General features: G+C 43.0%; 1 protein-coding gene across 3 annotated transcripts; it reads left to right on the top strand.

Moving 5' to 3' along the window:
- The first annotated feature begins 1,008 nt into the window (after positions 1-1,008).
- On the top strand, positions 1,009-13,077 carry LOC135490737 (ubiquitin-like modifier-activating enzyme 1). Of its 3 annotated transcripts, none has more exons than XM_064776159.1 (22): positions 1,009-1,205; positions 1,768-1,878; positions 3,817-3,884; positions 4,171-4,474; positions 4,741-4,938; positions 5,098-5,230; positions 5,396-5,493; positions 5,927-6,073; positions 6,313-6,483; positions 6,725-6,832; positions 7,064-7,144; positions 7,365-7,520; positions 7,708-7,956; positions 8,220-8,447; positions 8,749-8,895; positions 9,139-9,213; positions 9,512-9,707; positions 10,013-10,275; positions 10,449-10,553; positions 10,858-10,950; positions 11,185-11,285; positions 11,605-13,077. In XM_064776159.1, exons 2-22 carry the CDS (start codon positions 1,768-1,770, stop codon positions 11,738-11,740), a joined length of 3,168 nt encoding a protein of 1,055 aa, XP_064632229.1. In that variant the 5' UTR covers positions 1,009-1,205; the 3' UTR covers positions 11,741-13,077. The 3 variants fall into 3 exon arrangements, with proteins under 3 accessions (XP_064632229.1, XP_064632230.1, XP_064632231.1); XM_064776160.1 differs by lacking the exon at positions 1,009-1,205 and adding an exon at positions 1,372-1,408; XM_064776161.1 differs by lacking the exon at positions 1,009-1,205 and adding an exon at positions 2,856-2,960 and having other exon boundaries at positions 1,780-1,878.
- The last annotated feature ends 1,455 nt before the right edge of the window (positions 13,078-14,532 follow it).

Genomic DNA, 14,532 nt, shown 5'->3' with positions numbered 1-14,532 from the left:
GAAAAGTAAGAATTAAGAATAAAAAAAAACACCTTGTGTACGAGCTGAGCCATACGTTTTCAGTGCATACAATGGATGCACTGTCATACCGAGCGCTCTGGTATTGGATCGAAGTCGCCCATCCTACAGAAAAAACACGTGACCGGTCACCGGAAGATTACGCCCCCAAATCGAGTTGCTGTCAAGTACCAGTCTCTGTAATGAGTGTACGAGGCGAGCCATACGTTTTCAGTGCATACAGTGAATGCACTGTCATACCGAGCGCTCTGGTATTGGATCGAGGTCGCCCATCCTACAGAAAAAACACGTGACCGGTCACCGGAAGATTACGCCCCCAAATCGAGTTGCTGTCAAGTACCAGTCTCTGTAATGAGTGTACGAGGCGAGCCATACGTTTTCAGTGCATACAGTGAATGCAATGTCATACCGAGCGCTCTGGTATTGGATCGAGGTCACCCATCCTACAGAAAAACACGTGACCGGTCACCGGAAGATTACGCCCCCAAATCGAGTTGCTTTCAAGTACCAGTCTCTGTACTGTGTATGGAGGAGACTGGTGAAAGAGTCTAAGCTGCTGATAAAAAACACAATACATGTACTTCCTGGCCCATCCTGACAATATCATGCCATTTCACTCGATACATTCTTTGAAACATGCGTAAGGAGAAGTCGTGTTGTTGGCCTTGCAATTTTCAGCAACTATTGTATCTGGCCGGGTGGGCGGAGCTGCAAGCTCAGAAAGTTGTGATAGTTATAGATCTATTACAATTATAGACGGGGGGGGGGGGGGGGTGCATGGCTAAAATCTTTAGGTGTTTCCACTTTCAACATTCTTATTTATATACATCACGACATATCCATGGTTTGGAATTCCCCCAATTTAAGAGAAAACAAATGAACAACGATTTGACACGTGGTCAACTGGTACCACCATGTTCCCTTTCTCAGGGCCGTCTCTCCGAAACAATTAAAGAGATTTCATTAGTATAAAAGTAACAGTTGCTGATTCATCCCAAACTGTGATATTGATGACAGAATTATTCATTTGAATCGATTTGTTGAGCTGTAGCAACCTGCTAGTCTGACATCATTACCCACAATTCCATTGGAATATTTTAGGATATTTCACAAGCGAAGCCGTATTCGCCCTTATAACCCCGGAAAATGGCAAATTTCTTTCATTTTTAGGACGATCATCAGTTTGTGTAAGTAAGGACCAAGACCATAAAGTGTTTGTGGTCTAAATGACACCCCTCTTTCATTTTAAAATGACCAACCTGTCAAATAATTCGTCTGATTTTGGGGTTAATTTTGCGTCGGCTGTCTTCGGCTCTGGCCGGATGCAGGGGGGTGAGTAAGGAGAATTTGGCAACAATCAGTACTGTCAGCCGCCGCCTGCTTTGGGAAGGTAAAGTCGTTTGTCTATCGTTAGATTGGGGTTTTCCGACTTTATTTGGCGTTCAACAACTCAGTGAGTTCATATACCACATGTGGAACTCATTCAAAATTATATTTTTTGCATCATAACGACGCCACGAATGTTCTTTTTCGATGGATGACCCACGTGTGACGACATAGCCATCCGCCATCTTGAATGTTGCACAAAGCTCATTTGCCTTTTGTGTCGAACATTTTCGCCGAAGTCGCTTCAAATAACGCTCGCATCCCTTTTTAGATGCACCCTGCTTGATTAAGAGCACGTAAGAAGCTAACAGAACCTAGAATATACAAGATCTTATGCTTATTATCCCCACATTTTAATTGTAGATGTCTAGTGTTCCAAAACCTCAGAAATCTCCCCCGACCAAGAAGCGACGCATTGACGAGACCGGTGTCAACAGTACACAAAACTCGAATACAGTTCAGGCCTCAACCACCGTAAGTATGAGTCAAGGCATAGTGTTATTCTCTTCTAAATATTCATCTGTGTATGTTGTCAAAAATGAATTTCTATTCTGGTGCAATCTAATATCGATGTCTAGCTATATGAAGGTATCCAGTTTTAATAATACCTATTTTTGACATTTCTTTGTTGATGATTGTGTGTGAAGAATCCAGTTTGATACTCTAGAGTCTAATCGAAGGCAAGAGTTTGTTTACAAACCGAGGTATACAATGCTGTACCATAAAGCACACTGATGTGCACAAAACTCCCTTACTCGGAGTAATTCAGTCACCTGAGATCATTTGACGAGTGATGAAAACGTGTTTTTAACCTGCCATGGCTGCATATGAATAGCAACAGTTCAAATTTATCTGTTTTAGACTCGGAATAATTTTGTACAGCATTGTATATCTCTGTCTGTAAACATACCCTTGAATTGGTCGGATTGGAGTATTTAGGACAGAGGAGTTCAGTTTCACTTTCAAAATACTGTCTCCTCTCAGAACAGATTGAGGGCATGAGACAGTGGACTCGGCCACATATTAATGTTGTGCAATGTTAGAAGTTTTTGATAAAGGTTGCGTATAAAAAATCAGATCGAGGGATTAGTTGATCCATTTTGTCTGGTCTTTTAAGCCTTTTGGGACTGGGCTGTCTGTGTGACTAGGAACTTTGCCTTGAAGCCAGAGATCTGCCATTTTACTGGAAGATTGTGGAGTATAGGCCTATAGCCTGGGGTTTCAGACTGCCAATCTTCCAGGGTATGCACATCTCGGTCTCCCAGTTCGGCCAGTATAAGGGTGCTAATTGTGGTCAACGTGGCGAGCATCGAGCATACCCCTTCTTTGGGATTGACCCCCCCCCCACCTACATAGCTTGATTTTGAGCTTTTTTTACCTGGACTGGACATGTCCTTCTGAACTTTGAAGGGGCATGCGTAAGGCTTCATTCTGGTTTGCTATGGTTTCAGACCTGGTAAACATTGCTGATGTACGGGCGGTACAAACAGACCCTCCTGAGTGCCAGGAACCAAAGGCCTACTCCAGCCACTGTCCCAAAAGTGCTTAACTCGACAGTATGTTCAATTTTCCATTGGTACCTTTAACCTACACTCTCCCAACATTCACAATCAGTTGTGCACTCTTGCAAACTCTGGATGTTTTGGTGTGTTTCACTGGTTTGACTGTAGTTTGCACTTTGTTGGCACTTGCTGGCAAAGTTTAGAATAGTTTTGACAATAGACTAACATCGACAACTTACCAAACCCTTTGTTTTCCTTCCGTGTTGTGGTGTGACCTCAGATCTTCAATAGCTTGTTACTAATTGGGCTGATTGGTTGAAATATTATAGTCTGATGGTTTTGTAGAAGGTATTCTTGTATCAAAAGCTTACTAATGATGTATTGAAGTAGTTGAAACTTAAAATAGATGTGCAGCTTTTAAGATGTTCATACTAGTGCCTAACTGACAGCTTGGTCTAACTTTCTTCAGAGCAGCGTAGCTTTCTGTCTTCTACTGGTGTTTCAGCTAAAGAGTTTCAGCAGGGTGCGGCACCCTACTTTTTTCAGACTATTCTGCCTTACCTTTCCAGATTTCTGGCTGAACACACAACACTATCTACCCAGGCAATTGTGATAGCTTTCTTACAATTTCATTTTATTAGAGTGTACTCTTCTTGTTCGAATAATTGTTTGTTCCTTGTGCACTTTCTCTGTGACACAACGCCTTGCTTGTTTTTTACATAACACATAGTTCTATAACTTTGGTTTAATATTTACAGCTAGGGTCAGAAAGAAAACTGGACAGAATGGCTGCAATGCTGAAAATGAGAAATGCAAGTTGTTGATTCCTTGCAAGCTGCAGTCAGATTGAATGCTTCGGTACATGGGTATCTGCTGGGAGTTTCATCCACATCTTGATGTATAATTTCAGAACAATATGGCTAGTAACGGCACGAACAGCCAGGGTGACATAGATGAAGGCCTCTATTCAAGACAACTGTAAGTAAACATTTACTCTAGAATGCTTTGGAGTAGAAAATCAGGACTGTTGAAATGACCTTTGCCTTTTTGGTGGACGTGTCACGGTGGGACTTTATATCATCGGAAGGTTGGATGTTGCTGTCATGTGTCACTCTCTCTTTGAAATATCATTGCACGAGGGATAAAGACCCAAAAGTAAGTAAAGTAGGTTAGAAAGCTGCCCTTTGACCCATTGGTGGAGATGACATGTATGTTGACCAACCACTATTGTGCTGTCACTAAAAGTCATTCTGTGCTATTTCAGGTATGTGCTTGGCCATGATGCCATGCGTCGTATGGGCGCTGCGAATATCCTGGTCTCTGGCATGAAAGGTCTTGGCGTTGAGATCGCCAAGAATATCATACTCGGTGGTGTCAAATCTGTGGCACTTCATGACGAAGGCAACACAGAACTGGCTGATCTGTCATCACAGTTTTACTTGACTGAAGCAGATATTGGCAAGAACAGAGCTGAGGTGACAGCAAAACGTGTGGGAGAGCTGAATTCCTACGTGCCCGTCTCTGTTCATCGAGGTGAACTTACAGAGGAGCTCTTGGCCAAGTTTCAGGTAAGGTTGCGGTTGTTCTGTGAAAGAAACATTCCATACTGTTGCTCTCCTCAGTGTAATTCGTGAGATGTTAAGTCAGGCACAAAAAGCCTTCAAGTACTTAACAACTACCTTATGTCATTATTGTCCTGTGGAATACTTGGGATTAGTTACTCTAGAAACTTGAGATGTGGCTAGAAATAGCATTCCTAGTTATCATTATTGGCAAATCATTGAGTTGTAAATGTCTCTTGACCTCATCCTTTCTTCGCTGATGATAATTTCAGGTTGTTGTCGTCACCAACAGTACTTTAGATGAGCAGCTCAGGATAAATGATTTCTGTCACAAAAAAGGTATCAAACTTATTGTGGCAGACACAAGAGGGCTGTGTGGACAAATCTTCTGTGATTTTGGTGATGACTTTGTTGTGGTTGACTCAAATGGTGAGGAGCCAATCAGTAACATGGTCGCTGGAGTAGTCAAGGTAAGCTTGGTTGGGCTTCAATCTTGTCTAAGAGTTTGGAATTGGCGATAATGTATGTTATAATGTTGTTGATGTTACCTTGAATTTGGGCGTTGGTGTGAATCCATTATAGCTGGTTTACCTGAGTCGCTTGTCATTGTTTCTTTATTGCATTTCCAGGGCAAAGAAGGCACTGTCACGTGTCTCGACGAAACACGCCACGGATATGAATCTGGGGACTACGTCACATTTTCTGAAGTACAGGGTATGAATGAACTGAATGGCTGTGAGCCGAGGAAAATCGATGTTACAGGTAGGTTACTGATATGACACAGCTGCCTCCTTGTCTTGAAGACACTCAATGTTATCAAAATGGAGTGAAATGTTAGGAATAACAGCTGTACTGTTTACCGGAAAATGAAGCTAAACGTCAGTCATGTCGAATCAAACAGTGTGACACAGACTCTCTACCTTTCAGGTCCATACACATTTAATATAGGCGATACTTCTGACTGCTCGGACTATGTAAGAGGAGGTATAGTCACTCAAGTCAAAATGCCCAAGGTCATGAAGTTTGTAAGTATCATTTATATGTCCATCTCTCCTTTTTTGTCACAACTTGAAATGTCCATGTCAGCTATGTCATGTTTATATGTCCTGCGGAAGATTACTGGTCCCCAAGTGGACTGTGACACCTACAACTTCGCCGAGAAGGAAAACTTCATATCTTTATGTACCAGTCGCACTTGGATGCCAGGAAATGATGATCCTCGGACAGTCTTGAGTGGCACAGTGGAAATGTCTGTACCTTTCACCTCTGAGGTCTCGGGTTCCATTCCCGGTTGGTCGCAGTATACTCGTGTTCTTGGCCGTGCAGCTCTTCAACAGCACATGTTGATTTCGTCCATGTGGTCTTGTCTCCTTTAACAACACAAATCACCGGAATTGCTTTACGCCATTCGAGGTGTATGTTGAATGAGGGTTGTGACTGAATCCATCTTGTTTTCAGAAATCAATGGCCGATTCTCTCCTGGCCCCTGAGTTACTGATGTCAGACTTTGCCAAATTTGATCGCCCTGGTCTTCTTCACATTGCATTCCAATCTCTGCATGCATTCATCAAGAGAAACAGCAGATTGCCTAAGCCCAGATCACAGGTAAGTAATGCTTGTTAGGGCCCTTTGGTCGACCAGTTGCTAGGGCGCTTGAATACATGTACCTGTCGTCAGTCGGTCATGGGTTTGATGCCCTGCCTGGAAAGCGTGCCTTCCAGGGCGACTTGGATGGATAATGAAGGCCGAGTGGTTTATGCACCAGAACCCTTTGGATCATTCACAAACAGGGAGTTGAATTCCACTTGTTTCATCTCTTAGCTGACCATGTGACTTTTTTCCAGGATGATGCAACAGCCTTCATCGATCTTGTCAAGGAAATCAATGAAACCTCTGACTTCAAAGCCGACAATCTAGATGAGGATCTTCTGAGCAAGTTTGCATTCACAGCTGCTGGTGATCTGTGTCCAATGCAGGCTTTCATTGGAGGAGTGGCTGCTCAGGAAGTCATGAAGGTGAGGGGACGTGGCTTTATGGGTTGGTTGACTGGTGGAGCAGAGCAGTAGAACGAAAAGTTGGGTGGTGTGAATTCAAAAGGAAGAAGGGAGTGTGTGATGAAAACTGTGTTTGTAGATCATGTATGATATGATCAACTTGAAAATTGTCTATTGCCTCTATGTGTAATTCGGAAATGATCACTCGAAAAATTTGCAGTCAGTTTTGCTGCTTTTTAATGTGTTTTTCTTCTCTACGTAGGCCTGCACAGGAAAGTTCAGTCCTATTAACCAGTGGTTGTACTTTGATGCCTTTGAGTGCCTACCGGATGCTGAGGGTGGAGCTTTGACAGAGGAAGATTGCAAGCCAGTGAGTACATGTCTGTGAATACGAGTATCGGAGCATCAAGTATCGTTTCTGCTGTCAGTTGAAAGTACTGAGTGGCACTGGCTGAACCTCAAACCCACGACCTTCCTGTATGGCATCTTTGTAAGGTTGCCTTGCCTGCATTGCTACCAACCTCTTCACCCGCTTGACTGAGAACTTAATTAGCTTCCCAATCTTGTCATCTGTTATATCCCAATATGTTTTTCTCCGCAGCTTAACAGCCGATATGATTCTCAAATTGCTGTGTTTGGTAACGACTTCCAGAAGAAAATATTAGGCCTCAAATACTTTGTGGTGAGTAAAGAAAACTGAAGGCAAAAGCTCTTAATGCTCCTTGTTAAGTGTTATTTTCTCTTGTTGATTAGAGCGGGTTATTATCTAATCCATATTTTACTCGCAAGTTAGCTTTTCTGCAAGACGACAACAAAAAGTAAATGTTAATCTGTTAGTCTTCAAAATAATGATTCTAAGATGTTTCGGCTTCTTGTTTAATGACCTATGATCTTTGTTGCAGGTTGGTGCTGGTGCAATAGGCTGTGAGATCATGAAGAGTTTTGCCATGATGGGTGTAGGATGCAGCCCAGAAGGGAAGGTCTACGTCACAGATATGGACATCATAGAAAAATCAAATCTCAATAGACAATTCTTATTCAGACCAGCAGACGTACAGGTGAGAGAAATACTTTGAATATGGGACAGTGAAAGTGATCGATAGATCGCGGGTAAGTTGTGAGATAATGTCGTGTGGGAACTACAAGTTAAGTCATCACATTGACTTGAGGCAATAGGTCAGATCATGGCCCACAGCCTTGTCAAAATCTATTCATATTCTATAACTTGATCACATTCACTTTTAGAAATTCAAGTCCACGACCGCTGCAAGTGCTGCTAAAGTAATGAACCCAGATTTCAACATCATCGCACATAAAAATATGGTGGGGCACGAGACTGAGAAGATTTATAACGATGTGTTCTTTGAGAGTTTGGACGGTGTAGCGAATGCTCTGGACAATGTCGATGCAAGAATGTACATGGATCGGCGATGTGTTTATTATAGGAAATCACTATTAGAATCGGGCACATTGGGAACCAAGGCGAATGTACAGGTAAGAACACCCTTCTAAAATACCAATCAAGAAGTTTATCCTGGTAATTGAGGGGACTTGTCTGACTGGAAAGTTGGCAACAAGCCCTCTCTGTGTCGAGGCTGAGCACCTGGCTCTGTGAGTCCAGTCTAGGGATTCAGGATCTCTGAATTGGACCCACATATGGACAGTTAGATAGTGCGGCTGGGTCAGGAACCCAATAAGCCGGCACAGACACTGTCACACTCGCATGGCTATACATAGCTCTCTGGTTCATGTTTCAGGTGGTGATTCCCCATCTTACAGAGTCCTACTCTTCCTCACAAGATCCCCCAGAGAAGTCCATTCCTATATGTACCCTGAAGAACTTCCCCAATGCCATAGAACACACACTGCAATGGGCGAGAGACATGTTTGAGGGATTGTTCAGCCAGCAGGCAGAGAATGCGCATCAGTATCTTAATGACCCCAAGTTTATGGACAGGACCATGAAGATGCAGGAAGAGCAAGCTGTAAGTTGCTGTGATCATGAATCCTCTACAGCAGGAGGTGATAAACACCTCAAAATATCATCATATTCTCTGATTGGCAATCTCAGGCACAGGTTTGTCAGATCAGAAAAAACCTCACATTTGTGAGTCTGTTGAGCTTGAACGGATACTCAATTAAGCTTGTCACTTCTGCAGACAAAGCTACATGACCATACCTTGGTTTTGAAGCCAGGTATGAGGATACCTTAAATGCAACACCATGCTCGATTGGTCTTAGTAATGTCAGGTTGTCAGGTCCTTTCTTACTTCATTCTACTTTCAGTACGATGTCATCAAAAGTGTCAAAAAGTGTCTCTGCGATGATCGACCGAAATCATTCCAAGATTGTGTGACGTGGGCGCGTCTCCTCTGGGAAGAGAACTTTGTCAATACAATCAAACAGCTTCTATTCAACTTTCCTGCAGACTCTGTGAGTGTCAAGCTTCGAATGTCTTCCATCATTTCTTGTCTACAACTGCCATTGTTTTTCAAAGCAGCCAGTTTTTGGTGTTAACCTTTCATCTCATTGTCATGGAATGGTTGCTTTCCCTGGTTGAAAGGGCCCATTTCGATGTCGGTGTAAGTGTCTTCAGTTCACACTGGTCTTAAAGATGCACTCTACTGCTCCCTGGTGCTTGCCAATGTGTCAAGTTTGTCTCTTCTTATTCTTCAGAAAACTAGCTCAGGCACACCTTTCTGGTCCGGTCCAAAACGTTGTCCACAAGTGATACCTTTTGATACTGGTAATGTAAGTACAGCCTGTTAACACTCATGTGCATTCCTCATCCAGGCTGATGGCTGTCTGCTTTATATGCAAGTTGAAGGAATCCATGCTTGCATTGAGTTTGCTCTCTATTCCTACTAGTGGGAGATCAAACTTTGGAGACTTTCTTGTCCCAGAGTTGGCCTGCATCATGCCAAATGTCGTGGTTTTGTGTACCATTATTAACTCAAACGATTGGCTTTAATGAGAAGAGCTTTAACTGCCTGGCTGCTCTGTTTCATTCTGGTAACTTTTATGTTAAACTCTCCTCTTTGTGTTTCAGGATATGCATTTTGATTTTGTGATGTCTGCTGCTAATCTAAAAGCTGAGATGTACGGCATAAATGGAACACGTGATCGTCAGGGTTTATTCGAGATGATACAGGAGGTGCCTGTGGCGGAGTTTGTGCCTCGATCTGGTGTCAAGATCGCTGTCACTGATGCCGAGGCAAACAATATGACCACTGGTGATCGGCAAGGTCAGTATTGCTAACGTGAAATTGATGAGATTATGGTTGGTTCAGGAACAACCATTATTGTGCCTTCCTTGAGCAGGAGATGATCTGTTTAGAAGTACCTCGATCCACTATTACAGCTTTAGCTTTGAAGGGATGTAGGATGCTTGTACACTTCCTGTAAACTTACTTTCGTTTGAATTGGGGCTGTTGTGGAGTGTGATAGACCAGTCAGTAGTAAGGATGAAGACTTGTGAATCTCCGACTTATTCTCTGGGCAGAGTGTTGTTGTTTTTTAATCAATTGTTCGTTTTCCTATTCCAATAAAGATGACATTGAGGAACTGAAGGCTTCCATTCCTGCTGCATCAGAATTCAAGGACCTAACGTTGAAAATCATCGAATTTGAGAAGGATGACGACACCAACTTTCACATGGACTTCATAGTGGGAGCGTCAAATTGTAGAGCATCAAACTATCAAATAGCGCTCGCAGATCGACACAAGAGTAAACTGATCGCTGGCAAGATTATTCCTGCCATTGCTACGACCACTGCTCTCGTGGTGGGACTTGTGGGGTTGGAGATGTACAAGGTAGGTCATTCAGTTTCAATGATATCTGTGGTCAACTGATGTGTATTCAATGCATGTTATTTCAGCTGCTTCTGCCTTTTGAAACCCAAGCATCTGTTGGAATTAATTGCCTGCAATTTTTCACAGTATTTCATTTCATTGAACTCTAGATCAACTTTTATTCCTACTTTCAGCTCATTCAAGGCCACAAGAAACTCGAGACGTATAAGAATGGCTTTGTCAACCTTGCCTTGCCTTTCTTTGGTTTCTCTGAGCCCATAGCAGCACCAAAGGCAAAGGTAGGCAGAACCATCGCCACATGATGGAGAGTCTTGATGATGGTGACCCATCATTTACAAGCTCTGTTGATTGTGATTCTGCGACATGCTGTTTTAGTTTATTCCTGACTGAATTGCACTGAAGAATCTGAGGACATTTGCCCAATATTTCTTAGTATTCTATTCTAGAAAAATCACACTTTAAGTCTGGTCCCAATTGGAAGGTATTTTACATGCATCCACTATATCTCATTTGGAGAGTAAAATGTGACGTGCAAAGCTTATATCATCTCTCGACTAGATTCAGGTCATGTTTCCATTGCAGTACTATGATGAGGAGTTCACTCTGTGGGATCGCTTTGAGATTGATAACAAGGATGGAGAAATGACTCTCAAGGAGTTCATGGACTACTTCCAGGTTTGTGTCTTGTGTGGTGGTGGGGAGGGGGCTCTTAAACACGTCAGGTACCAGGTAACCAATCATTAACAGACCAGAACTTTATCTTACACTGAAGTGATTCTGTGGTGGAGGTTATATTCCAAGAAACAAGTTGGCAGTATGAATTATGAAGTTCAACCAGTTCTACATTTCCCCGACCTTTCAGTAATCTTCTTTCCTCACCTCCGAGTATATTGATTTATATGTTTGCAGAAAGAGCACAAGTTGGAGATCAGTATGTTGTCACAGGGAGTGTGTATGCTGTATTCTTTCTTCATGTCGAAAGATAAGCTAAAGGAGCGATTAGACTTGCCGTAAGTATCCAAGTGTTCTTCTTGTTCACCCAATGCATGAGGGTCTTTCACTAAGTTAGTGCACATGTTCAACACTTTCTTCTTCAGGGAGTTGCATGTGTTTCATTTGAGTTGTCCCGGCGCTGAGATGTGACATTGTCGGTCAGGACAGTGGAGATCATCCAGTGGAATATATCAAATGAAATGTCATTTTAAAACGACTTGTCTTCTTTCATTTTTTGGGGACCGGACCGAGTACATTCACACTTGTTGAACCCAATTTTTCTCTCAAGTTACATAGCAAGTTGGCCTTTCTTGAAAGAAATTTCCTCGTTTCCAGAATGTCAGAAGTCGTAAAGAGAGTCTCAAAGAAGAAGATTCCGCCGCATGTGCGAGCACTCGTGTTCGAGTTATGCTGTAACGATACGGAGGGAGAGGATATCGAGGTGCCCTATGTCAAGTACAATCTACCTTAACTATGAAAATAGAGACGCTTCAAAGACGTTCACTTGTTACTCAAGATGGAAATATTCGATTTCGACAATAGGACTTGGAGACATGAAATCCTGGAATAAGGAGTGATGAGTTCATATATCACCGTCAACTAATCCATGCTATCTATGGGAAAGACTTTAGGGCTGGTTCCAGAATATGCCCAGATGAACAAAACGATTTGCATTCATTTGAATGTACCATTGTAGCCTTGTATACTGACATAGACATTTCCCTTGGACATGCTTGGAAAAGATGTTGGCTCACTCCACATGCACAGCATAGAAGAGTGTCATATAGAGACACGGCTGTTCTGTTGAAAAGAACAACTTGTGTGTCTTGAATCGGAATGCTCTCATGATGAATTTGGTTGTTTTTTGAGTTTGAAAACAATGAGGCTATAAATATGAGAGCATTACTGGGGAGAGATAATCACAGTATTTATTGATCATGTTAATCTTCTTACTTTGTATAATATATGTTCGCATCGTGCTTTGTTGATGTGCTAAAGAGTGGTTCTTGGAAATTGGTACTGATGTCTTCACTTGTCACAAGAAGCAACTATCTCAATTATTTGTTAAAAATACACATTCTTTTTTACTGGTGAACAATATTCCTTCATAGCCAATTTTCAAGAAATCTGAATTGCTTGTGTTAAAGTTGTTGAATTGGTTAAAAGAGCTTGGAACACTGTAGTAGTCTGGGTATACATGCACCAGTATCATCAAACCTCTGTACATGTAGCTCAATCATAATCTGATGTTTAGCTGCACTCGTGTCTTATTGGGAGTCCCTGCTTTCTTTGACAAAAGGAGGCTTGGTCACCTCCTCCAGTGATTTGTTGGCTGGAGTGGGTCAGATGAGCAAAACCGACCTCTTCGACTGCTTACAATTGTAAACGTTTGCAGATTTTTTTCTGAAGTTAGATGTGCTACCATTTTGTGAGGGAATAATATATCTGGCAGAATGTGCTTATTTATTGCAAGCAAATTTATTAGATGACATGACATTCTGGTGACCACTGTTCTGATTTACCTACTTAGATTTTCTCAAAATCTGGCCTTGATTGTGAATCTGCCTTGCTTCAGAAATCTTAAAACAATTAAGTGGCTTGAAAATGTCTAAGGTTACCTTAATGCTATGACCTGATAAAGATGTTGCTGACTAGATTAATCAAATCATGCAGCTCAGAATAATGTTCAGCACTGTCCGTATCTATTTTGATCTACAGAACCTGCAGTGAGGCTGGCATTTCTTCGTGTCAAGTCGATGTAACATGTTCATGTTGTTCGGTTCTCCCAATAAAACTTAGTTGCTGTAATTGTGCCACCTGTCTTCTTAGTGTTCAGGTTGAAAGAGCTGTTCTGGTCCTGAGAACATCCACAGAGTTCAGGTTGAAAGAGCTGTTCTGGTCCTGAGAACATCCACAGAGTTCAGGTTGAAAGAGCTGTTCTGGTCCTGAGAACATCCACAGAGTTCAGGTTGAAAGAGCAGCGCTGTCCTGAGAACATCCACAGAGTTCAGGTTGAAAGAGCAGTGCTGCCCTGAGAACATCCACAGAGTTCAGGTTGAAAGAGCAGCGCTGTCCTGAGAACATCCACAGAGTTCAGGTTGAAAGAGCAGCGCTGTCCTGAGAACATCCACAGAGTTCAGGTTGAAAGAGCAGTGCTGTCCTGAGAGCATCCATGGTCACAGGGCCCGGTTGCTCAAAGTTCTTATTATCTGGTTAGGCGGCGGCAAACCATCGTTATCTTAGTAGGTTGCCAAATTTGCTCCGTTAGGCATAGCGGCCGTTAAGTTAGCGGTACCTCAAGGATTTTGTCGTGGGCTGCTGCCAAGAAGTTCTGCTAAGTTATGTAGCGGCCGCTAAACTTGCCAGGCTTTGAACAACCGGGCCCTGGTCTCCAGAGACGAGATTGCGACTGTATGGGTGTTCTCTGGACAAGCCTGGTCACCAGAGACCAGGTTGTGACAGTATTGTTGTTCTCTCGATAGCCCTGTTGGTCTCCAGAGACGAGATTGTGGCAGTATGGATGTTCTCTCGATAGCCCTGTTGGTCTCCAGAGACGAGATTGTGACAGTATTGATGTTCTCTCGATAGCCCTGTTGGTCTCCAGAGACGAGATTGTGGCAGTATGGATGTTCTCTCGATAGCCCTGTTGGTCTCCAGAGACGAGATTGTGGCAGTATGGATGTTCTCTTGATAGCCCTGTTGGTCTCCAGAGAAAGATTGTGGCAGTATGGATGTTATCGGGACAGGCTTGCTCACCATTGGAATATCTGAGCGACCAGGTTGTGACAGTATTGTTGTTCTCTCGATAGCCCTGTTGGTCTCCAGAGACGAGATTGTGGCAGTATGGATGTTCTCTCGATAGCCCTGTTGGTCTCCAGAGACGAGATTGTGACAGTATTGATGTTCTCTCGATAGCCCTGTTGGTCTCCAGAGACGAGATTGTGGCAGTATGGATGTTCTCTCGATAGCCCTGTTGGTCTCCAGAGACGAGATTGTGGCAGTATGGATGTTCTCTCGATAGCCCTGTTGGTCACCAGAGACGAGATTGTGGCAGTATGGATGTTCTCTCGATAGCCCTGTTGGTCTCCAGAGACGAGATTGTGGCAGTATGGATGTTCTCTCGATAGCCCTGTTGGTCTCCAGAGACGAGATTGTGGCAGTATGGATGTTCTCTCGATAGCCCTGTTGGTCACCAGAGACGAGATTGTGGCAGTATGGATGTTCTCTCGATAGCCCTGTTGGTCTCCAGAGACGAGATTGTGG

The sequence above is a fragment of the Lineus longissimus genome, chromosome 7 (assembly GCF_910592395.1).
Source record: "Lineus longissimus chromosome 7, tnLinLong1.2, whole genome shotgun sequence".
NCBI lineage: Eukaryota > Metazoa > Nemertea > Pilidiophora > Heteronemertea > Lineidae > Lineus > Lineus longissimus.
This window is presented reverse-complemented; position numbering and strand designations above follow the sequence as displayed.